The sequence below is a fragment of the Trachurus japonicus genome, unplaced genomic scaffold (assembly GCF_045865225.1).
Source record: "Trachurus japonicus isolate A0001 unplaced genomic scaffold, Traja_1.0 AP031193.1".
In the NCBI taxonomy this organism is placed as follows: Eukaryota; Metazoa; Chordata; class Actinopteri; order Carangiformes; family Carangidae; genus Trachurus; species Trachurus japonicus.
Window position 1 is genome coordinate 8,156 of NW_028221326.1, and position 25,284 is coordinate 33,439.

Sequence of the window (25,284 nt, forward strand, 5' to 3'; positions counted from 1 at the left end):
GAGGGGCTGATGTTTTGAAATTTTGTAGGGGGCGCTATTCAGCCATTTGACCACGCCCATTCCCAACGACTTTAAAATATCAAATTTTTCGCCAGTCCTGATGTGCATGCCAAAATTTACGCGTTTTGGGGCATGTTGAAGCCTCCAAAAATGCGATCCTTTTGAGAGAAAAAGAATGAAAGAAAGAAAGAATAATAATAAACAGAGCAATTACAATAGGGCTTTCGCTGGGCGACTTGCAGTCGCCGCTCGGGCCCTAATAATAATAAAATATATTATATATAGATTATTTATCTACTTATTTCAATATTCTTATCTATGATGGAGTATTAGTAATAGTAGTAAATTAGTTAAAAAAAACACAGACTTTGAGATTAAAGTCATAGTTTTACGAGAATTAAGTGGCGATTTTATGAGAAAAAAGCAGAGATTTCACCTGTTCACCTGTTCACCTGTTCACCTGGTCCCTGATTCAACCTCTGGATCCAGATGTGCTGATGACGTCATCACTGCAGCTGCTTCATGTCTCTCTCTCTCTCTCTCGTCCTCCAGACGAAGTTCGACAGCATGAAGAAGCAGATGGACTCCATGGAGATGGAGGTGATGGAGGCTCGACTCATCCGGGCGTCGGAGCTCAACGGAGAGATGGACGACGACGACACGGGTCAGACACACACACACACACACACACACAGTGAATATAATGTTCCTACCACGTCGTCATCAGGTGGTGAACTTTTCTCAGTTGCCATGACGATAAAGAGGCTCAAACTTTGGTATTATTCAGAGCATTTTTGAAAAAAACAAGGAAAAATAGTTCAACTAATCATTTTATTTTTCTCTCCTTGTTCATCACTAAATAATTATCCAGGAAAAATAACTTTTTTCTCTTCTGTAGTTTAGAAAAAAATTCATATTTGTTTTGTGGCAAATGTTTCTTTTATGTCGTCTCCGACTTAATTGATCATTTTCACCGTTGAATCAAACACAACTTCAGTCTGACAAAGTGTCGGTCGCTGTGGAAACAACAACACGGGTATCGACTAACGCAGCTTCTATATTGTTCACACACAACGAGTGTATCGATGAAAATCAAAGGAACCACGATTAAAACACAATCTGCCGACAGGAACAGATGAACCTGACAGTCTGAGTGTGTCTCTGTGTGTGTGTGTGTGTGTGTGTGTGTGTGTGTGTGTGTGTGTGTGTCCACTCAGCGCGCACACACACACACACACAGATGTAGTAATACTCGAGCAGCTCAGCAGCTACAGGGGGTCGTCGTCCGCCCGCCGCTTCACAAAGGCCAAGAAAAAGAAACAAAAAAACCAACAACAACTCAGTGTGAAGCTTCAGAAATGGATCAGTTAAAAGTGAAATCCGTAGCGAGGGCCCGTCGCCATGGCGCCCCGCGGTCGGGCCACCGGCGGCCCCCCTTTTTGTGACGAACTGGAAATTGAATGTTGAATTGAAAAGTGGCTTTTTATTGTCCTAATAGTTTTGAACTCGGCTTCGCTTTGTTTGTGCCCAGACGTGTGTTGTTTTTACTCAGCGACACAACGGCACGAGTGTTTAGATGAATGTGAGTGTGTGTGACGGTAACGTGTCGTGTCGTGTCGTCGGTGTGCGACAGGAGGAGAGTGGCGGCTGAAGTACGAGCGAGCCATCAGGGAGATCGAGTTCACCAAGAAGCGGCTGCAGCAGGAGTTTGACGACAAGCTGGAGGTGGAGCAGCAGAACAAACGGCAGCTGGAGAGGAGGGTGAGCGCACACACACACACACACACACAGTTTCGAAGCAGAATTGACTCAATCAATCAATCTCTCTGTCACCTAGGCGACAGCAAAGGCCTCAGACGACTCGAATTTTTCACCCATTCAGCGAAATCTATCTCAGTTTTGGCTTCACACGCATTCTCCTGCTGATGTTTTTCTAGGGGTCATGTTGTTAAAGGGATAGTTCAACATTTTGGCAAATTGGCCCATTGCCATAATCCCTATAGTCATAGCAGTAGGTTCGTTACCTTTAATTGTCCATGCAAGCTATTTTTAGATCGGCGGAGCAGAGCCGTGAGCTGCTCAGAGCTACGCTACGGAGGCTAGGATTTCTTGGTTTCCCTCATCAAACTCATCAAATACACAATCCAACAACTCCACAACACTCTGGTGGACAAGTTGTGACCTGCACATTCACCACGCTATGAGATAATAACAGAACGTTACCAGACAGAGTTGTTTTCGAGGTAAATTCATGCAAAACCGCTGATGTGCGTTGCCTTCAGGCAGTTTTTCATCAAGCAGTCTCTGGATTTCCCTCTAAAACAACTCTGTCACTAATGTTACATGATTATTTCATAGCGTGGTGAATGTGCAGGTCACAACTTGTCCACCAGAGCGTTGTGGAGTTGTTGGATTGTGTATTTGATGAGTTTGATGAGGGACAGGGGACCTGGACCGTTCACCTCCATTGTGTTCACTGAGCAGCTCACGTCTCTGCCCCGCTGATCTCAAAACAACATGCACCGATAATTAAAGAGAACGAACCTACTGCTATGACTATAGGGATTATGGTGAGAGGAGGGTTTGCCAAAAATGTTGAACTATCCCTTTAAATACCCAATCTACAATTTAACACCAATTCTCAACTTTTTATGTCTGTTACCAAGCAACAGATGTTACTTTTCTCACTTCATCCTGCTCAGGTGTTTTTGTAGGTTTCTCATTGAAACAAAAAAACACAAAAAAAAACTTTTAAAACCTTTAAAACATGAAGCTTTACGCTCAGTTTGTTTCTCCTAACGAGCGATTTATCACCAACACGTCGTCGTGTCTCTGAGAATAAACTCCACCTGTCGACTTGTTGACGTTGGAAAAGTGAGAGTTTGTGAGAAGTTATTAAATTTGTTTAATTCACTTCTTCAGTTTGGATAAAAATAACAAAAAAAACATTGATTTTTCAAACTGTTAAAATGTTTTTTTTTCAGGCTCTAACCCCAGTTACCATGGTTACCAAACAGCGATATCATGCGTGTGTGTGTGTGTGTGTGCAGATCAGCGACCTGCAGGCCGACAACGAGGAGTCTCAGAGGAACGTCCAGCAGCTGAAGAAGAAAACACAGCGTCTGACGTCGGAGCTGCAGGACACCAAGCTGCACCTGGAGGGTCAGCAGAGCCGCAACCACGACCTGGAGAAGAAGCAGAGGAAGTCAGTACACACACATACACACACACACACACACACACACACACACACTCACACACGGCCACGTTTGACGTGTTTTTAAAGGGATACTTCACCCAAAATCGATAATTCACCAATCATCTCCTCACCGTCATGCCAAGGAAGGGTTTGGAGAACTTTCAGAGTCATCAAAACGCTTTTGTTCCAGGGGGGGTCCGGATTTTCATATAATGGTGGATAGAGTTCACTTTTGAATGGTCCAAAACACACACTATGAAACATCCAGATTACTGCTCGTCCGTACTGACCTAAGTGTCCTGAAGCCGCCACATGAAAAAGTTGTTCTGAAAACATTAATGTGATCTCTGTTTTTATCCTTGTTGTAGCAGTAGCTCCCAGTGGCTGCAGAAGATTTGCTGTGAGATGTTCTTTGGTCGTTGTAAACCATTGGATGTTTGATGTAAACACGGAAGAACATCTTGCATCAAATGTCTCTCTAAAGGGGTTTTCGTCCCTCAGCTTCATGTCGGGCCGAACAACGCCCCTTAGCCGTGGTATAATGAGCATATATCACGGACTGAAGTGATATATTACTTTTATAAAACGGTTACCAATAAGAAAGACGAATACGCAATCAATTTCATGTAGTTTTATTCAACCAGAAATACATATTATCTAAAAAAATAGCCCCACTGTGAAAAAATAGTCCCACCTCTCCAGACGTTAGCTCCAAGTAGCTCTGCATCTCGTCTTTTCCTCCGCTTTTTTTTTCAGGTGAAATTCAGTGAATTCAGCTACTTTAGTCTAGTGTTGTCACGATACTAACATTTTGGTACCGGTATCGGTACCAAAATGTTTTTCGATACTTTTCGGTACTTTTCCAAATAAAAAGAGAACACAAAAAATGTCATTATTGACTTTATTTTAATAGAAAATCTTAGAACTATAACATATGCATCAGTACTGAACTCTTCCTAAATTAAATCATTAGTGGTCTGTTTAAAAATGATTATCAACTGCGTTATTTCAGGTCTGAAAACACTGCATCTTTTTTTGTTATTTTGACCAGTTGTAATTTTTGGGAGAAATTGTTCTCAGTAGTTTATAGAATGAAACACAAGCGTTCATTTTACACAAACACACACCTATTGTTTCCCATATGCAGCGCCACAGAATCAAGACCAAGCCCCCCCCCCCACACCCCCATCAACGCAATATCGCTCCGTTAATTCATCTCGCGTAGCGCTGTTCACTCACTCACTCACAGAGAGAGGGAGAGAGAGAGAGAGAGAGAGAGAGAGACAGAGACAGAGAGACAGAGACAGAGAGCATGCCAGTGGTGATCCGCGGTAAAAACGGACTTATCAACCTGGTGTTTGCATTAATTAACGAGTCTGTGGCGGCCCGTCTCTCTCGCACGCGGCGCGCACACACACACACACAGTCACACATAAACACAGGCACATGGACAGGTGGCGCTGTAACGGTAATAAAAAAAAGCACCTTGCTTCGTTTGTGACTCGCTCACTCGCTCGCCTCGGCTCAAATTACAATGCGGCGACTTCACGCGGCGACGTCACCGCTGCCGGCGGCGCAAAATGAAAGTACCGGTCCCATCTAAGCGCAGTATGGTACCGTTTTAAATGCGTCAGTACCCCGGTACCACTCTAGTACCGGTATACTGAACAACCCTACTTTAGTCTATTTGTTAACGTCGCAAAAACTTAGTGACTGTCTTTTGCTGCCGACTGCAACTGTCTGTTGTCATGGATACATGACAACAACTTCAATTCCTACCAGTCATACTACGTGCCTGACGCGGAGTGATAGCCTGCGCTGTGATAAGGCTTTAGAATAGTAGCCGTGGTATATGCTCATTACACCACGGTTAACAATCAATCAGATCGCCGGATTTCACCTTTCTGTTTTTTAAAAATATACACGTCGTAACATCGTATATGATAGGCTATAGGCTATAACGTTAACCACCGCTCCATGTATTGATTTTTCGCCGGCTTCGTTGTAAACAAATGCACATGGCCAGACAGAGGGAGGGGTGGCAAAACAGCAGAAAAGCGACCAGACTTGCATCGTTTGTTCATTTTAAAACATTAATTTAATGAAATGTGGTGATATCTGATGACCCGCGGCCGCTAGTGACGACCACGGTAAGTGAACTCTATCTGCCGCCATTATATGAAAATCCATGAGTAGATGATTGGTGAATTATCGATTTTGGGTGAAGTATCCCTTTAACTCATTGAGTGCCGCGCTCCTTTCCAAAGTTTTAGTCAAGTGTACCGGCAAATTAGACCATATTTGACTTTTTATTTTAGAGCCATAGTGTATTCTATATTATTGCCACCAACACATACTGTGGCTCATTTGAAAGGTTTAACTTTATCCTTCAAATGGCCACAAACCGTTTGTTTCTACGTGCCTCCGTTCCTGAGAAAAGTCAAGCTAAACATGGCTGGGTTTCACCAAAATCCCTCCTTTTTTTCTAGAAAAGGAGATAGAGCGTCTTTTATGAAAGGTGCGCTGTTTGTGTCTGTCGCTCTTCAGACACTCGCATTTCTGGATCAAAGGGCTCGTATAAGATAAATATACACAACAATTGTTGTTCTATTCACAAAACCACCATCGGGGGCGGGGGGGGCGCCACTAAACAACAATAACACAGACGCACCGTGCCGTGTCACAGCCTCTCGCCGCGGAACGTGAGGCTCTGCCGGCCACAGCGGCTCGCGAACACCGGTCCCGCCGGTGGTCGTGGTCCTTCTGTGGTACGGGTCGGTGGTGCCGGTCTGCTTTGGTCCAGAGACCATCAGATTTTACCGCGGGAGGACTTTGGGGAGGACACGGTGTTGCTCCAGATGAAGACCGGGCGGGACAGTGGGCTGAGAGCTTCCTGGTTCAGCTCCCAGCTGCTGCAGCCTCGTGGGTGAGAGCAGCAGAGCAGCTGCTGCATCCACATGCAGAACTCCGTTTGCAGAAGCTGAGTTATGATAAAAACTTCCAGATCATGAGCTGTCATGTGACTTTGATCGTCATCTATTTCAGTTCTCCTCGTCGTAGAGTCCCCAAATTTACATATAATGTGTATTAAAGTGTCTATTTTCATAATTTAAAAAAAAAGCAAAAAACGAAAAATTTCGTTTTTGGCACTCAACGCATGGGAACGAAAAACGAGAAATTACGTGGTTGGCACTCAATGAGTTAATAATCTCATAACCTTTCACATTATAAATCCTCCTGGATCGTCTCCCTTCACAGCGACAGAATCTGTGCTTCACCGTCAGTGGAGTGTGTCAACATCAGTGTGTGTGTGTGTGCAGGTTCGACGGGGAGCTGAGTGCGGCGCAGGAGGAGGCGCAGAGGGAGAAGAGCCTGAGGGAGAAACTGGCCCGAGAGAAGGACATGTTGACCGGAGAGGCCTTCAGCCTGCGGCAGCAGCTCGAGGTTCGAGTCCCGAGAAAACCTCCCAGAGCCGGGAGGAAACAGCCGCGAGGCGTTTAGGGGACATGCGTAGATTATAGCATTTTACAGCAGTCTGCCTCTGAGGGGTTTATGGGACATCGGTAAATTGTAGCATCTGCCAGTAGTTTGGATATGAGACGTTTAGGGGACTTCTGTAAAGTGTAGTTCTGCCAAAAGTGTGCATGTGAGGTGTTTAGGGGGCGTCTGTAAATTGCGGTATCTGCCACTAATCTTAGTTTGACACATTTAGGGGACATCGGTATATTATAGCATCTGGTCACTGGTCAACCTGTGAGGAGTTCAGGGGACATCTGTAAATTTTATTATGGACCAGTGGTCACATTTGAGGTGTTTAAGGGACGTATGTAAATTATTTCATCTGCTAATAATAGTCTGCATTTGAGATGTTTAAGGGACATCTGTAAATTGTAGCATCTGCCACTCACTTGTCTGAATTTGAGGCGTTTAGGCGACATCTGTAAATTGTAGTGTTGACACTAGTCCACACCTGAGACATTTAGGGGACATCTGTAAATTGGAGCCTCTGCCACCCACCAGTCTACCTGTGAGGCATTTAGGTGACATCTGTACACTTTATTGTGTACCAGTTGTCACGTCTGAGGTGTTTAAGGGACGTCTGCCAATAGTCTGCATTTGAGACATTTAGGGGGCATCTGTAAATTATAGTATCTGCCACTAGTTTGCATTATGAGACATTAATGTGGCATATAAAGTCTACTTCTCCAACTAGTATACATTCGAGACATTCAGGGCACTTGTAAATTGTGGTTTCTGCCACTAATTTGCATTTGAGACGTTTAGGGGACATCTGTAAATTATAGTTCAGACAGAACTGTGTATGTGAGGTGTTTAGGGGACATCTGTAAATTGGAGCCTCTGCCACTCGTCTGAATTTGACACATTTAGGAAACATCAGTATATTATAGCATCTGGCAACAGTCTACCTGTGAGACGTTTAGGGGACGTCTGTAATTTGTAGCATCTGCCACCAGTCTGCATTTGAGGCATTTAGGGGACATCTGTAAATTTTATTATGTACCAGTGGGCATTTATGAGACGTTTAAGGGACCTCTGTAAATTCTTTAATCTGCTAATACCGTAGTCTGCATTTGAGGCGTTTAAGGGACATCTGTAAATTGTATAATCTGCCACTCACTAGTCTGAATTTGAGGCGTTAAGGCTGTAAATTGTTGTGCTGACACTAGTCTACACCTGAGACATTTAGGGGACGTTTGTAAATTGGAGCATCTGCCACTAGTTGGCATTATGAGACATTCATGTGGCATCTGTAAAGTCTACTTCTGCAACTAGTCTACATTCGAGACATTCAGGGCACTTCTGTAAATTGTGGTTTCTGCCACTAATCTGCATTTGAGATGTTTAGGGGACATCTGTAAATTGGAGCATCTGCCACTCATCTGAATCTGACACATTTAGGAGACATCGGTATATTATAGCATCTGGCAACAGTCTACCTGTGAGACGTTTAGGTGACATCTGTAAATTTTATTATGTAGCAGTGGGCACTTATGAGGTGTTCAAGGGACCTCTGTAAATTCTTTCATCTGCTAATACCGTAGTCTGCATTTGAGAAGTTTAAGGGACATCTGTAAATTGGAGCATCTGCCAGTAATCTGCTTGTGAGGCGTTTAGGCGACATCTGTACATTTCAAAGGACCTCTGAAAATGTTATCATCTGATTGTGATGTGTTTAGGCAACATCTGTAAACTGTAGCGTCTGTGATTTGTAATGTGGAACCTTCTCCGTCCTGCAGGACAAGGACCTGGAGGTCTGCGCCGTCAACCTGAAGCTGGACCAGCTGGAGGCCGAGCTGCAGGACCTCAACTCCCAGGAGTCCAAGGACGAGGCTTCGCTGGCCAAGGTCCCCGTTTCGTGTTTACAGACGGACTTAAAAGCACCAAATGACGTGTGTTATTTATTAATCAATAGTTTTTTAAAAATGTTTTTCCACTGTGCAGGTGAAGAAGCAGCTGCGCGACCTGGAGGCCAAGGTGAAGGACCAGGAGGAGGAGCTGGACGAGCAGGCCGGCACCATCCAGATGTTGGAGCAGGTACAGATGTGGCTCAGCTCTCCCTCAGAGGGAAACACCTCCGTCTGTGAAAAGCTGCAGTGATTTTAAAGTGTGTTTGTGCGTGTTTGTGTGTGTGTGTGTTCAGGCCAAACTGCGTCTGGAGATGGAGATGGAGCGTCTGCGTCAGACTCACTCCAAGGAGATCGAGAGCAAAGACGACGAGGTCGAGGAGATCAGACAGTCGTGCAGCAAGAAGGTGAAGTTCACCAACACACTAGTGATGTCACCATTATACATTTTCTTGGTGCGATTATTGTCAGAGAAATAATCACAGTGTTACGATTAGCACGATTATTATGCATTAAAGGGATAGTTCAACATTTTGGCAAATTGGCCCATTGCCATAATCGCTATAGTCATAGCAGTAGATTTGTTACCTTTAATTGTCGGTGCAAGCTGTTTTTAGAACGGCGGAGCAGAACCGTGAGCTGCTCAGAGCTACGCTACGGAGGCTAATGGGATTTATTGGTTTCCCTCATCAAACTCATCAAATACACAATCCAACAACTCCAAAACGCTCTGGTGGACAAGTTGTGACCTGCACATTCACCACGCTATGAGATAATCATGTAACATTACGACACATGAAGCAAATAATCAGAACTACTTTCCCTTTTGAAATCCCTCCACCCAGCAGCCGTGTTGTTTTAGAGGTAAATTCATGCAAAACCGCAATGGGCCAATTTGCCAAAATGTTGAACTATCCCTTTGATTCATTTTACAACACCAGGGCTGTGTTCGAAATCACCCACTCACTCACTCACTCCCTATCCACTACATCATGTACACGATGTAGGGAATGACAGGAGGAGAATTCGGACACTAGACGTTAATTTTCTGGACGTGGTTGCGTCAGCTGATGCGCCAGGTGTTGCTGTGACGGAAGCAGACGCGCCGAGAATCATGTAAACAAACCATGGATGTATGAAACAAACCGGACACATAAAAAATAAAATAATAAAAACCAGACCCTTGCGTGAACATTTTAGGATGTGATTCTGTGTGGTTGTGTTACTCGGACAATAAACTGTTGAAATATCGGAAGTTTGGTTTGGTAAACTACTGTTGTGTGTCCCGACCGTGAGCCGTTAGCGGCTCTGTGGCTATTAGCTTAGCTCGTCAGATCGTATTTACGGCATATTCTACTACAGTTTCTTAATTAGATTGATTTAATGCTGCCTGTTAATGTTCGGATGCTGCTGCCCAACTCCTGCTCCTCGGGCAAACGGAGCGAAGGCAAATACGTCTGAGGAGTTTTTTTGGTAAATTGCCTAAATAAATCGTAGCTAACATGCTAATTAGCTTCCTCTTCTTCTCTGGCAAAACACGACCGCATTGCATTGTGGGATACGGGAGTAGAAAGTAGTGTACATCGCTTGTTCACTCAGTTTCGCGGTGCATTGTGGGTGTTTTGTCATCCACTACATAGTGGATGAAATTAATCGCGGAGAATTCGAACAACACTACAAAATGGCGAACACGCTATATAGTGCACTACATCCGTGATAGGGGGTGATTTCGAACACAGCCCATGAATGTGTAAAATCAAATATAGTCAAAATATAATTGCATCACTCATTGTTTTCACAAAATATTTCAAGTATCTATTAATATATGACCAATTATTAATCCCCCAGGGGAAATGTTTGAAATATTCAGGTCATAAATTGTTATCTATACCAAATGTTTGAGTTGATTTTAATCGTTTTTTGTTTTGTTTTTTTTTTAATAGAAATGACAGGCTAACATTTAAAGCAGAAGTAAGTGGTCTGGTCGTTTTCGCTAATGCTGCGTTCCAGGCAGGCTTTTGAAATCGTAAATTACAGTTTCAAGTCACAACTTACGACTTTGTAGCGTTCCAGGCAACCCACTCGTGTTTTTCCGACCTGTTTTACCTGTGAAAGTCACTATAACGGCCACTCGTAACTTCCGACCGATGAACTCGTACCAGATCGAACTGGTACGACTTCACGGTCGGAAAAATACGAGTTTCCTTGAACGCACCATAACAGTCCTCGTCCCTACGTCGCCACATTCACGGCGTTCCTTGGCTGCACACACAGCCCTGCATGCCGTTCTCTCTCCTCATTGGATAAAAACTGTGGGATACGATAAATGTTTTCTCCTCGACTCAGAGCAGAGCAGAGTTAGGATCATAGGGCAGGATTTGTGAGAAAATACCGGAAAATACCCATGCGTTTTACGTTTTTTAAATAATAATGGGTGAGGAAGCGTTCAAAACCAAAAAGAACGAGCCCACCCGCGTATCTCTCCATTGCCCTGAACGGGGTCTGTGCTGCAAAATGCGGTGCAATTCAGGGGGTGAATTTCGCGCGCTGGCCGGCGGACCTGACGTCAGCGCGTCCACGACTGCCTTCGAATGGATCAATGGAATGGAGACATGAAGAGGGCAACCGCGGCAGAGCCGATATAGTAACAGAGTGGCGACACTCCCTGTTATATCAATCGCTCTGAACCACGGTGGATCCAAATTAGCTACTGTTACTGCCAGCAAACGACCCAGCACAACTGAAAGCCCTGTTAACCCCCCCCGCCACTCTCTCTCCCCCTCCCTTCACACACGCACACAGCAGCAGGCAGGTCACTAACTTACACACCCTCTCCCTCTTCACTACTGTCTTATTATTAGCCGTTAGCCGCAGCTAGCGGTTAAAAGCCGACGTTATAACTTTAACAACGTTATCAGGCAGGTGGACAAACGTCCTCTTTTGCCCGGACACGTCCACTTTTCACGTCCTGGCCGGCGTGTCCGCGACGCGTCCGTTTTCTTTTTTTTTTTAATGAAATCATGAATGTCCGGTGTTTATTGGTTTTCATGGGACCGCGGACCCTGACAGATGCGGTCCGACACCCGGACCCGGCGCGTTAATTCTCGGTACCGGCCCGTAGGCCTACATGTAGGAGCCCATACAGATCCATGCAGAGGAGCTCAGAGGAACAGACAAGCAGCCTCCTGCTGCAGCACAGTGAAGAGGCAGGTGTGTGTGTGTGTGTGTGTGTGTGTGTGTGTGTGTGTGTCTGTCTGTGTCTGTCTGTGTGAGAGAGAACCTACAGTAAAATACCCCCCCTCCCCCCCCAGATAGAAAAGACTGTAAAGAGTAAAGTAAACAGTGAAGAGTCTGTGCGCGCTCCCGTGCCGGTGGCTTCGCTGGTTGCTGTAGTTACGCGCAGCGGCCGTCGCGTCACTGGCCGTTCTCATTAATCCTGCCCTATGATCCTTTAAATGGACCAGTATCTGAGCATTTACCTTTATTTTGGCGCACATCTGCCGATATGGCTCCGACATAATCCTTTTTGGGAATTTAGGAATCTTTACGATTAATTAATTGTGGCTTTTAATACCACAGTTAATTGTGAAAACAAGTAATTGTGACATCCCTACCATACACACACACACATTCGGACAGAAAGTTGTTTTCCTCCTGCATCATGATGTGAGAATAAAAAGGGGGCGGAGCTTCTAGTAGCTGAACTTTGACTCGTCAGATCAACATCGTCTTTTTAAAGATATGAGAACAGTCTATTTTGAATATGTCACACTTTGTGTTTGTCTTCCTTGTTTTATATTTATTCATATTTATATTTGTTTACTTTTTATTCCCTGAGATTTGCATAACAGTCATGACATTGGGAAAAAAACAAAAAGAGGAGATGAAAGAAGCGTCTCTGATGGAGCCACAGAGAAGAGTCGTCTGAAACAATAAAATATGAGAAATAAAATATTCAGCTCCTTCATAGAAAGATGATTTAGCATCTTTTAAAAAGATGATGCAGTTAAATTAAAAAAACAACACTTCTGTTTTCACAGTGCTTAGTTTATTATTTTTAACTTAACTTAAAGGGATAGTTCAACATTTTGGCAAATTGGCCCATTACCATAATCCCTATAGTCATAGCAGTAGGTTCATTACCTTTAATTGTCGGTGCAAGCTGTTTTTAGAACAGTGGAGCAGAGCCGCTAGCTGCTCAGAGCTACGCTACGGAGGCTCATGGGATTTCTTGGTTTCCCTCATCAAACTCATCAAATACACAATCCAACAACTCCACAACGCTCTGGTGGACAAGTTGTGACCTGCACATTCACCACGCTATGAGATAATAACAGAACGTTACCAGACAGAGTTGTTTTAGAGGCAAATTCATGCATAACAGCTGATGCACGTTGCCTTCAGGGACAGTTTTTCATCAAGCAGTCTCTGCATTTACCTCTAAAACAACTCTGTCTGGTAACCTTCTGTTATTATCTCATAGCGTGGTGAATGTGCAGGTCACAACTTGTCCACCAGAGCGTTGTGGAATTGTTGGATTGTGTATTTGATGAGTTTGAAACCAAGAAATCCCATGAGCCTCCGTAGCGTAGCTCTGAGCAGCTCACGGCTCTGCTCCTCCGTTCTAAAAATAGCTTGCACCGACAATTAAAGGTAACGAACCTACTGCTATGACTATAGGGATTGCAATATGGCAATGGGTCAATTTGCCAAAAGTGTTGAACTATCCCTTTAACTTAACTAATAATCTCTGATTTTGATAAGTTTCCTATAAATAAACATTATTATGATCACATTAATGTAATCAACCCCCCCACCTCCTCCTCCTCCTCCTCCTCCCCCTCCTCCTCCTCTGTCATTAAGTCTGCTGTGTGTTTGTTTTGTTCCGTCAGTGTCGGAGCCTCGTTAGCCCACACACCAGAGACATAATGAGCTTCTTCTGCTCTGCAACAAACTCCACTCTGACATTGACACACTGATGTTTTATTTAATGGAGAACTAAATAGTGTGTGTGTGTGTTTGTGTGTGTAGCTGAAGCAAATGGAGGTCCAGCTGGAGGAAGAGTACGATGAGAAGCAGAAGGTGCTGAAGGAGAAGAGGGAGCTGGAGTCCAAGCTGCTGTCGGCTCAGGACAAGGTAACCACGGCAACCTCTGTCTCACACCTGTCCCTCTGTCTCACACCTGTCTCTCTGTCTCACTGTCTCACACCTGTCCCTCTGTCTCACACCTGTCCCTCTGTCTCACACCTGTCCCTCTGTCTCACACCTGTCTCTCTGTCTCACACCTGTCCCTCTGTCTCACACCTGTCCCTCTGTCTCACACCTGTCCCTCTGTCTCACACCTGTCTCTCTGTCTCACACCTGTCCCTCTGTCTCACACCTGTCTCTCTGTCTCACACCTGTCTCTCTGTCTCACACCTGTCCCTCTGTCTCACACCTGTCCCTCTGTCTCACACCTGTCTCTCTGTCTCACACCTGTCTCTCTGTCTCACACCTGTCTCTCTGTCTCACACCTGTCTCTCTGTCTCACACCTGTCTCTCTGTCTCACACCTGTCTCTCTGTCTCACACCTGTCTCTCTGTCTCACACCTGTCCCTCTGTCTCACACCTGTCCCTCTGTCTCACACCTGTCCCTCTGTCTCACACCTGTCTCTGTGTCTCACACCTGTCTCTCTGTCTCACACCTGTCTCTCTGTCTCACACCTGTCCCTCTGTCTCACACCTGTCCCTCTGTCTCACACCTGTCCCTCTGTCTCACACCTGTCCCTCTGCCTCACACCTGTCCCTCTGTCTCACACCTGTCCCTCTGTCTCACACCTGTCCCTCTGTCTCACACCTGTCCCTCTGCCTCACACCTGTCCCTCTGTCTCACACCTGTCCCTCTGTCTCACACCTGTCCCTCTGTCTCACACCTGTCTCTCTGTCTCACACCTGTCCCTCTGTCTCACACCTGTCTCTCTGTCTCACACCTGTCTCTCTGTCTCACACCTGTCCCTCTGTCTCACACCTGTCCCTCTGTCTCACACCTGTCTCTCTGTCTCACACCTGTCCCTCTGTCTCACACCTGTCTCTCTGTCTCACACCTGTCTCTCTGTCTCACACCTGTCCCTCTGTCTCACACCTGTCCCTCTGTCTCACACCTGTCTCTCTGTGTGTCCCGTTGTGTCCCAGGTGCGAAGCGGCGACATGGAGACGGAGAAGCGTCTGAGGAAGGACCTGAAGAGGACCAAGGCTCTGCTGGCCGACGCCCAGATCATGTTGGACCACATCAAGAACAACGCGCCGAGCAAGAGGGAGATCGCCCAGCTCAAGAACCAGGTACCTGAACGCACCACCGCCGCACGGGGACACGGACAAACAGGAAGTGTTTGAACCTCAGGCATAGCAAAGACGGTTTATAAACCAAGACCTTCCATGACGAGTCAGCTTCCTCCTACATGTCACGTGGGCTTCTGCACGGCCTTTTTAGGAGACTATAGGCAGCCTTGAGTGTATTGACTCCAATGGGAAAATTGAACGTGAACACAGATTATGGTCAATTCTTTCTCCCCACAGTCACTGAAGTAAATTTTGTACTCATTTTTCACAAGACACATCTCTTCTGAACAGTTTGACACGGAAATGGCAATGTTCAGACGGACACATCAGGAGAAAATCCACTTTGTTCAAGACCTGTCTCTGTCTCTACGACACACTCTCGCGAGATTTGGCACAGATCTCCTAGGCAACGCCCAACAAACGGCCGCGAACTCCCGTGAAAATTATTTAAATTATTTTGATCATGCTAAATATGACTGTTAGTAGTGTAAATATTTAATATTATCATAAGAAAATATAAATATCTCACTTTCATCTACCTACAAATTTTATAAATCCACACACACGTTCACAGACGATGTGGGGTGACGGTTGGCCACGCCCATTTAGAGAGACAGGAAGTGTAACCATTTCTATCATTGGAGCAGCCTCTCATGGGGTATCTTGGTAAATAGAGTATCTTTGGTCATAGTCTGTTTCCAGTTCTGTGTCTGAACGCTGTTGAAGGATGAAGCTAGAGATGGATTTTCAAATTAAAACGCTGTGGTCTTGTCTTGGCTCACAGACCAGTTCATGTTTCCTTCTCACGCTGCTTCATTTGATCAGTTTCAGGCCCAGAATTTGGTCCAAATCTTTCCGATTCTTCAGTTTTACCTGAGGAAACCACTCAACTTTATAAGGGTTTTCAAAATAAAAGTATCCACAGTGATCATTGTGATGATTTGACCCATGGCGTGTTAAAGGGATAGTTCAACATTTTGTATTTGCATTTTGCAGTTGTGACCTGCACATTGACCACGCTATGAGATAATAACAGAACGTTACGAGACCGATAGCATTATCTCATAGCGTGGTGAATGTGCAGGTCACAACTTGTCCACCAGAGCGTTTTGGAGTTGTTGGATTGTGTATTTGAGTTTGATGAGGGAAACCAAGAAATCCCATTAGCCTCCTCTGTAGCGTAGCTCTGAGCAGCTCGCGGCTCTGCTCCACCGTTCTAAAAATAGCTTGCACCGACAATTAAAAGTAACGAACCTACTGCTATGACTATAGGGATTATGGCAATGGGCCAATTTGCCAAAATGTTGAACTATCCCTTTAAGTTAATTTGAAGCAAGTGAGCTAATGCTTCCTCTTCCTCTTCTTCTTCCTCTTCCGTGTTTGTTCCAGTTGGAGGAGTCTGAGTTCACCTGCGCCGCGGCGGTCAAGGCCCGTAAGTCCATGGAGGTGGAGATTGAAGATCTGCACGTTCAGATGGAGGACATCTCCAAGACCAAGCAGGCGGTGAGTCTAGCTCCTCCTCTTCCTCCTCCTCCTCTTCCTCTTAGCTCCCCTCCCTGCTGCAGCGTCGTTGTCGGTGGCGGTGTGCTGCTGTACTGTACCGTACTGTAGGTCGTCTCCGAGGCGACGCCATCTGTGGTGGTAGGAGGCGGCGGAGACGAGGGGTCGGAGGACACAGCTGTTCCCTCGGAGCTCGTCCTCTCCCTCCCACTCTGTGAAAAAAACCCACGTTTTTATTCCCGTAGCCTTCCTCCACAACTTTAATTTTCACTTCCTGCCTTTTTCTCTCTCCCTTCATCCGTTTTGACCTTTATCTTTCTCCGTCCTCTCGGCGCGTGGCTTTCTCACTTCCTGTCCTGTTCCCATGGCGATCTGCTTCCACACGTCTGTCAAACGCCCTTTTTCCTCCACTTTTTTTCACTCCCACATTTCTCCTGCTTCTTATTTACTCTGATAATAATATTACATGTAATATAATAAAATATGAATATGATTATAATCATATAATTGTTATATTACAATTGAATTACCAATTTTCAATCAGCAGCTACAGATGTATCGTTTAAAATAAAACAACAAAGAAAAAATAATTATGATTATTAAATCTGAGACACGAATATGTTTTTTTTCTATTGATAATACTGTTTTTGTTATTTTAATTCCCAAGCAATAATTAAATTCTAAAACTTAATAGCAACTTTAATTATGTTTAATTACACTCGACACAAATTCATCAATTATTGTAATTTTTTGAAACAACCGGTTTAATTTAACAACTTCAGGGAGTCAAATGAGAGAACTGCCTCATTAATTCAATCATAAATGAATAATTAATTAAATCTCCTTTCAATGGTCAACACACTGTGAGAACACCTCGTCCTCGTCCAGTTTCTACATCATGAAGAACTCACAGAGGGAAGAAACTCCATAAAAGCTGTGATCCGAGGTGAATTTTTCGGAAATGAGACGAATGGGTCGGCAGCCGATTGTTCAGAGAGAAGGAGGAACGACCTCTGCAGCCGAGCACAGACAACCATGAGGATTTTTATTTATTTCTTTTCATTTTATTTTATTTTATGTTTTTATTTGGACGCGTCTCCGGCCACACGGACAAAGATAAAACCATGCAGACGACGTTCCTTTCAGACGGCCCTTCATCTCCCATCATGCTCCTGGCGTAATTGCAGTGTTTTGAGAAAATGGTCTCGCGTGTTTTTTTTCTTCATTTTCGACAGAGGAGAAAAAAAAGAAGCCGAGGGCCGACCCACGTAATTGGGCCTGCGATCACACTGACAGCCCATTGTTAACATGTTCAGTGACAGTTTGGAGCTTTTTTTTTGTTTTATTTCTTTTTTTTCTCCAAAGTGTCCATCAGCATATTTTCCCAGCATGCCGAGCTGCAGCTGCTGTCAGAGCTTTTCATAAGGTGGATGTTAAAAACCATGTGAATGAATCTGCCCCAGATTCATCGTGGATATTTTTAGGTACACCTTGACGCGTCTGGGCTGAAGCTGCTCTTTGATATGATAATAATTATAATAATATAATAATAATGATAATAATACTAAGAAGAACAATAAAAAATCCCAGTAAGAACGTGTCCCAGCCTCGGTCTGACTCTGTGTCTGTCTCTTAATAAGACGGACGCCACAGACTCCACAGACTCCTCTTATCTGCTCGCTGTGTGCAAATTGATTCATTAGCCTTTTCACATTAGTCACCAGTTATTAATCCGCAGCAGCAGCAGCAGCAGCAGCAGCGGCCTCGGCCTCCTCCCCTCTCTGGCTTTTGTATATTTATCCCGGTCATTACAGACCAATGAAGGTGAAGGTGCGAGGCGGCCGCCGCTGTTTTAGCTTTTAGCCGCTAATGAGACGTCCTGGTTGTTACAAGGGACGCGTCCATGGAGACGATGCAGAGACACAGAGGAGAAGGACATGAATACAACTCAGTCCAGTTGTGATGAAACAGTTTGGATGTGAAGAACACAATCAGAACTCTGTTGTGTTGTGTTTGTTGTTTGTCGGCGATGACGTCGTTGCACCTGCGGGTGTCTTGTAGTTCAACTCGGTGGCGCGTTACCGTGGCAGCCGCATCCGTGAAAATGTGACATCTGGAAAGTGTTTGACGATAATATGCGATGTGAGATAATGTGACGTTAAACATTTAGTAGCTATATGAGTTCATGAGCTTCTGCCACAACACATCATTTATTTATGTGTGTTTATATTTAACTGTCTTAACATAGAGTTTATTATTATTTTATTATAAGGCCGCTGATTAATGGACAGTTACTGACGGACAAACAGTCGGTTTGGAAACAAGGAGCTGGACAATACAACAATGAATTTAGAATAAAATGATAACAATAAATCAATAAAATGAATAAAAAGTGTAAAAATCAACATGAAATGACTGTGTGTGTGTGTTTTGTGTGTGTGTGTGTGTGTGTTTTGTGTGTTTGTGGTCCAGCTGGAGGAGCAGCTGAGTCGTCTGCAGAGGGAGAAGAACGACCTTCAGTCCAGGATGGAGGAGGACCAGGAGGACCTGAACGAGCTGATGAAGAAGCACAAGGCGGCCGTCGCTCAGGTCGGTGTCACACCTCGGCTGTCTGTCTGTCAAACTCTTCTCCAGTGAAACTTTCTCTTGGGTTTGTAACAGCAGGTGTTTCCTCACTGTGGAGCAGATCAGACTTCATTTTGTACATTTACCAGAAACATCAGCTTAGTGTAGAGGAAGGAAACAGAGGGTGTGTTCAAAATCGTATGCTACATGCTACATGCTACATACTACCGTACAAACTACATACTCAATGATCAGACAGTATGCAGAGCATTTACACTGTTGATTACTAAATGATAACCCACAATGCATTGCGCTCCTACGCTCTGTAAAGATATCACTTTATCGACATTTCAAGCATTTTAGATCCCCAGTGTGTCGTTAACGTGTCTAAATTTACAGTTTTGTTTGGTCAAATCCGGCGCTACTCAAGCTAGCCGTAGTGAGTAACGCACTTTAGGTTATTTTCACAAAATAAAACACCCGTTGCCCTTTGTTATACAGAAAACCATAACGATAGAAATTGTGCTTGTACTCTGATAACAGGAAGTGAACCTACCCTCGGAAAGTAAAGAGTCTCAGGAATAAGACAGTAAAGAAATAAGAGGGCGATTTCACTTGATCTCAACCTGGCGTTGTGTGGAAAAGCTATGTAACATTACAACACAATGGCATTCAAACACCCCAATTTTTAATAATTTTAATCTACGGATTGGGGGTAAACCCATCCAATTCCCACAATGGGGAGATCGGGGGATTCATCTCCTTAGTGATATCTATGATGGAAATGGCCTGTGCACATTTCAACATATTAAATCTAGTTTTAATTTACAGAACACATCTTTCTTTTTTTACTTACAGATTAGAGCTACACTTAAGGCACAAGGATTACCAAGTGATGCCAAGTTATTTGAACATCCCTTGACTGAGCTAATAGATAAATTAAAAACAAGGGGTGTAGTCTCTGCTATATATCAATATATTTTAAAGAAATCATATAAGCCTCTAAGTTTAGATGCAGTATGGGGTAGGGACATATCAGATTGGGATCCAAACTTTGACTGGAATGATGTATGGACTAACGTTCTCTCATCTTCCAGGAATCCAGATCACCAAGCTATTCATTATCAATTTGTGCATAGAACTTATCTTACACCCTGCAAGCTCCACCGTATGAAGATCCTGGACAGCTCTTTATGTACTTTATGCTCACAGAATAAGCCAGGAACTTTCATACATATGGTCTGGGAATGCAAACCTGTCATCGAATTTTGGCGGCAGGTTGCAGCTGCATTGTCTTCTTTGACAGCTCAAAATATAACAGCAAACCCTCAAACACTTTTATTAAATAACTTATCCACAATTAATTTATCACAGTGTCAAAAAAGAATATTACTTGCTGGCTTAACAGCAGCAAAAAAGATCATTGCAATGAGATGGAAACCACCGCACACGCTTAACATCTCTCATTGGTATTTGACTTTTCTTGATATTATTTATTTGGAAATATCTACAGCCCGAGTCAATAATGCAAAGCAACAAAATATCTCATCTTGGCACATGGCAGCAGATCAAATCAAATCCAGACTTGCAAGAAGTACTTAAAACGAACACCATGTATTGCAGCTTTCCCTGTCCAGTTCTTATTCTTATTAATCCTGCCTGAATTTTTGTTTATTTACGATTGTTTATTTAGTTATTTGTTTATCTCTAATCACTACTGTTATTCTTATTGTCTTCTTTCCGTTATGATTTCTGTCCATTAAATGGTTAAGGTCCGAAGGGTGGGTGGGGGGTATATGTAAGTATGTGTTGTAATGCTTATTTGACATAACTGTTGATGTCACTACTGCAAATGAAAAAGAAAATATAAAATATAAATAAAAAACATTTGATCACAAAAAAAAAAGAAATAAGAGGGCGATAACAGGAAGTATTAAAAGTCTATGAGGAAGTGTTCAGGTAACTCCCCCTGTAGAGTTTGAACCACAGCGTCCTGGGTTTGAATCCAGCTCACAGCTCTTTGCTGCATGTAACCTCCACCTCTAACTTCCTGTTGCCTTCAAACTGTTTGTATCACAATCACAAACGTCTGAAAATATATCTATGTAAAAAAACTGAGAAACAATATAATATTCAGGGGAAAAAAACATAATATAGATAAAACTGAATTAATTTGTGTGTGTATGTGTAGTGGTCAGAGGACGATGCGCTGAAGAAAACTCACTATGCGCGGTTACTGGGCAATAATGTAGAGCTGTCATTAGGCAATTTGACTGACACATCTTCATTAGGTGGCCTTTAATCCTTTTTTGTTTTGTTTTCTTTGTTTTGTTTTTACGGACACACCCTGCAGCCAATCAGAATTGAGCCGAGACAATAGTATAAGAGAAAAATACTGCACTTAATTATTATAATGATAATTAACGAGCATTAAGATAAAGAGTTAAAGCTGTGAAGTGGCTCTTTTGGATCCTTCATGGTCCAACTGATTAATTAAAACCTGATTATTAATTAACTACATATATATATATATATATATATATATATATATATATATATATATATATATACACCCCCCTGCCCCTGCCCCCGGTGGTCCTCCATGTTTCATTTATCACATCATCACATCAGGTCAAATTACCCAGAGTTCATCGGTGTGAGGTGAAACTCCCCCCGGAGCAAAGCTTCACATCAAACTGCTTTAACACCACCCGTCTCCACCAATTGAGTGGTTTTTTTTTTTTCAGAGGTGGTGGTATTTGCCGATATTTCCTCTCCTCCCCCCTCCCACATGTGTATTAATGTATCTGTTGGTGCAGCTGAGCAGCAGCAAAGTGGGAGTGAAAGTGGAGTAAAAGGCGGCAGAGTGAAGCTGAGTGATCGGCCTCCGTCCGTAAATTGAGGCGACTGAACTCGTCTCCGCTTTAATCCCACACAGGTCGCGTTAAAACCAGATTCATCTGATTCGCTCTGAGCCGACCAATCAGTGTCTGTGATGTTTAAATGGCCTCAGATTTGGTTTTGGAGAGTTTTTTTTATCCCGATGCAGCGTCACAGGGAGGAAATCTGTCTTTAACGTCCGTTTACACCATCATGTCGTTCACTGACTCTGTTTTTTCTCTCTTCTCTTTTTTTCCCCTTCTCCTCCTCTGTTTGTCTGTCGGCTGCAGTCGGCCCAGAACTTGGCCCAGATCAGTGACCTGCAAGCGCAGCTGGAGGAGGCCCTCAAGGAGAAGCAGGAGGTCCAGGAGAAGGTAGGTGCCGCTTTTCTGTTTTTAGCACAGACACAGACGACGTCAGTCCACACAGGAGCCTCAGCCACCAATCAGAGAACAGTGGGGTTTTTATATTTTATTTATAGGTTTTTCATTACATAGACAGGCCAACAGGTTCCACATACAGTAGTACAGCAAGAGAAGAATCAAAAATTAAACAAAGGTTCAAAACATAACAAAGGAGATTCACTAAGATGCAATAAAAGAAGAAAGCAAATGATAAAAATGTTAAAAAGTACAGACACAAAAAAGCCTGTTCCAATACAATACATACAAACTCAATTGACATAAGCAATAATATCAATATCAAAAACAACAGGTTACATTGACAGAGATGGATAAAAACAATGCAAATAACTGTTTGGTTATTCTTGGCAGATCCAATAAGAAAGGTTTGATTATAGATTAAAATGTGACATAGAGACGACGACGTTACAGTGAAATGATGGTTCACAGTTTGTTTTATAAATAAAGTTGTTGACAGGTGTGACAAACAAGCGTAGAACAAAATGTCCATCTCTAAATAACTAAAGAATAATCAAGGCTCTGCATTATTAGGGCACAATGTCGAATTATGTAAACATGCAAAAAAAGAAACAAGAAAATCAACAATTAATTTAATTAATTAAAAATATTTCAGTGCTTTGAAGCGACTGAAGCTGAGACGGGCGTTTACGTGTTTTTTTTGCTCTATAATTAGCTGGGTTGCTGTTTCCTGTAGAGCGCGGGCGATGAGCTGGAGAAGTGTGACGGCCCTATGACAGTTTTTGAGGAGTTTGTAGAGTTTTTTTTTTTTTTTTTCCCCCAGAGCCGCTGGAGGATCTGATTTACAAAGCCTGTTCCTTCTGCCTCGGCCTCGGCCTCTTGACAAATACAGCCCTTGATGTAATTGATGTGTCACTCAAGCAAAAAGACTGGTGGCGCCGGCAATATGTGACAAAAGATGGCCGACGTGGCTCTCTCCGCGTCAGGCGAGCAATAAAGCTGAACATGCTAGTGCTGTCATCCCTGTAATAACTGCTGCTGCTGCTGCATCCGACACAGCTGCACCTGACAAAACCACACTCAGCCAAGAGAGGAGGAGGGGGATTAGAGCAGATCGACCCCCTCCTCTCTCTCCAGGGGGCCACAGTGTCTCACTCTGACCCTCGCTATTTGATATTTTTGATTCTCTGATATCAATAAGAGGATGTATTTGTGGGTTTTAAGATAATTTAAAAAAAGATACCACGTGGTGAGGGGGCGGGGCTTTGTTGTGACATCACAAAGTGACAGGAAGTCCTGACGGCTGGTTTTAAGGCTCAGTTTCTGAATACAGGCTGTGTGCATTTCTCTGTGGACTGAGGCTTTGATACTTTCACAGTATTAATATAGAACCTAGAGCTGCTTTATAATCACACTACACATGGACATCTACCTTTATACTGTATGGAGCTTTAACACAAACATCTACCTTTATACTGTATGGAGCTTTTTATGTTTAACAGTTGCTTTGCAGAAATACAAGGGACAAAGATCATCAGAACCTGCAGCTGTTTAGAGTTTGGCATCATCTGCATATAAATAATAATTTCAAAACTCAGGAATTACATAAAAATACGTAACAAGCAAAAGAGAACAAGTAGGGTGCAAATAGATTCCCATCACTCCAATATGTTGTTATTATTATGACTGAACACAACATCTACTTAAAATTCAAGGTCCAGAGTAGATCCCCAAAGGTTTAGAGAGAGATAAAAAAAAAAGAACATATAGAAATAATACTGTTGCATTGAGCTGTAGATTTTATTCCAGCCAATGAGTGACGCTCATATTGTATTGTATTGTATTGTATACTATTAATATTAATGTATGTGTGTGTGTTTGTGTTTGTTAGATGCAAGCTCTCCAGAGCCAGCTGGAGTTCCAGGAGCAGTCGATGGTGGAGAAGTCGCTGGTCGGCCGCCAGGAGGCCAAGATCCGCGAGATGGAGACCAAGCTGGAGTTTGAGAAGACGCAGGTCAAACGCCTGGAGGTGAGAGCTAGAGATGGGGGGAGGAGGGGGGAGGAGGTGAGGGTGGGCGTCACAATGAACACGCAAACAAAAAAACCTCTTCATCTGAAAACGTGTTGTCACTGCTGTCGCTTCACAATAACAGTCATTACTCTGTCACGTCCACATCTTACTCTCAGATTTTGCCTGAAACAAAAAAAAAAAGAAGAAAAGAAAAAAGCTCACATGAACAATAAAGGCTCCCCGGGGAGCGACGGAGATCCACTCCCACTCCCCCCCCACCCCCCCACCCCCCCACACACCCCCACGCTGCTGAAATGACCCTGTGTCGTAATTACTCTGCAGACTGAGCTCGGCAGCGAGGAGTTCACTTCCTCCAGTTTCAAAACAGAAATATATTTATTTATTATTAGATGTATTTTTCAAATGTAGCAGGATTTTGTAGCTTGTGGTGAAATGTGCAGAGTTTGGGAAACACACACACACGCACACACACACACACACACTTTGCTTCCCTCTGCCTGTCGGTTCACTTTTTTATTGCTTCTCTCCAGCATTAAAACCGCAGTGAGTGAATATTTCAGGTTGCCTGAGTAGTACAAGTCATCAAAGCTGAAGGTAGCAGCGCTCAATCAATACAGATGTGAGGAGGAGGAGGAGGAGGAGGAGGAGGAGGAAGAGGAGGAAGAGGGGGAGGAGGAGGAAGAGGAAGAGGAGGCCGAGCACAACACCCACTCACTGTGAGATGTGGACTGGGTGGCTAATGCAGCAGCTAACGCACCGACTCGCTGCAGATTTCAAAGCCTCACGATTAAACTCCTGCTCCTGTGCATCATTGACACCAATCAGCTCATCAATAGTTCACTTTAACTGTTGACATGCGCAACATTTCTTAATCAGATTAAAAACTTGAGAGATGAGAAAATCTGAATCCTCTGTTCATATGAGGGCAAAATCAAACAATCCGATCATGACGTGAGTTTACAAGCTTTATTCAGCAGCATTTCGACATGCGCAGCGTCGTCTGATTTCACTAAAACAACAGCAGAAGAACTGTTTTTTTGGTTC

General features: G+C 43.7%; 1 protein-coding gene across 1 annotated transcript; it reads left to right on the forward strand.

Moving 5' to 3' along the window:
* Positions 1 to 489: 489 nt before the first annotated feature.
* On the forward strand, positions 490 to 24,237 carry LOC146959533 (unconventional myosin-XVIIIa-like; the record flags this gene model as incomplete). Its single annotated transcript, XM_085772976.1, has 13 exons — positions 490 to 664; positions 1,634 to 1,761; positions 3,051 to 3,205; positions 6,520 to 6,643; positions 8,458 to 8,565; positions 8,663 to 8,755; positions 8,862 to 8,972; positions 13,597 to 13,701; positions 14,737 to 14,883; positions 16,273 to 16,386; positions 18,856 to 18,972; positions 22,119 to 22,202; positions 24,100 to 24,237. Coding segments are annotated over exons 1-13 (1,566 nt in total), but the record flags the coding sequence as incomplete, so codon positions are not given.
* Positions 24,238 to 25,284: the final 1,047 nt, after the last annotated feature.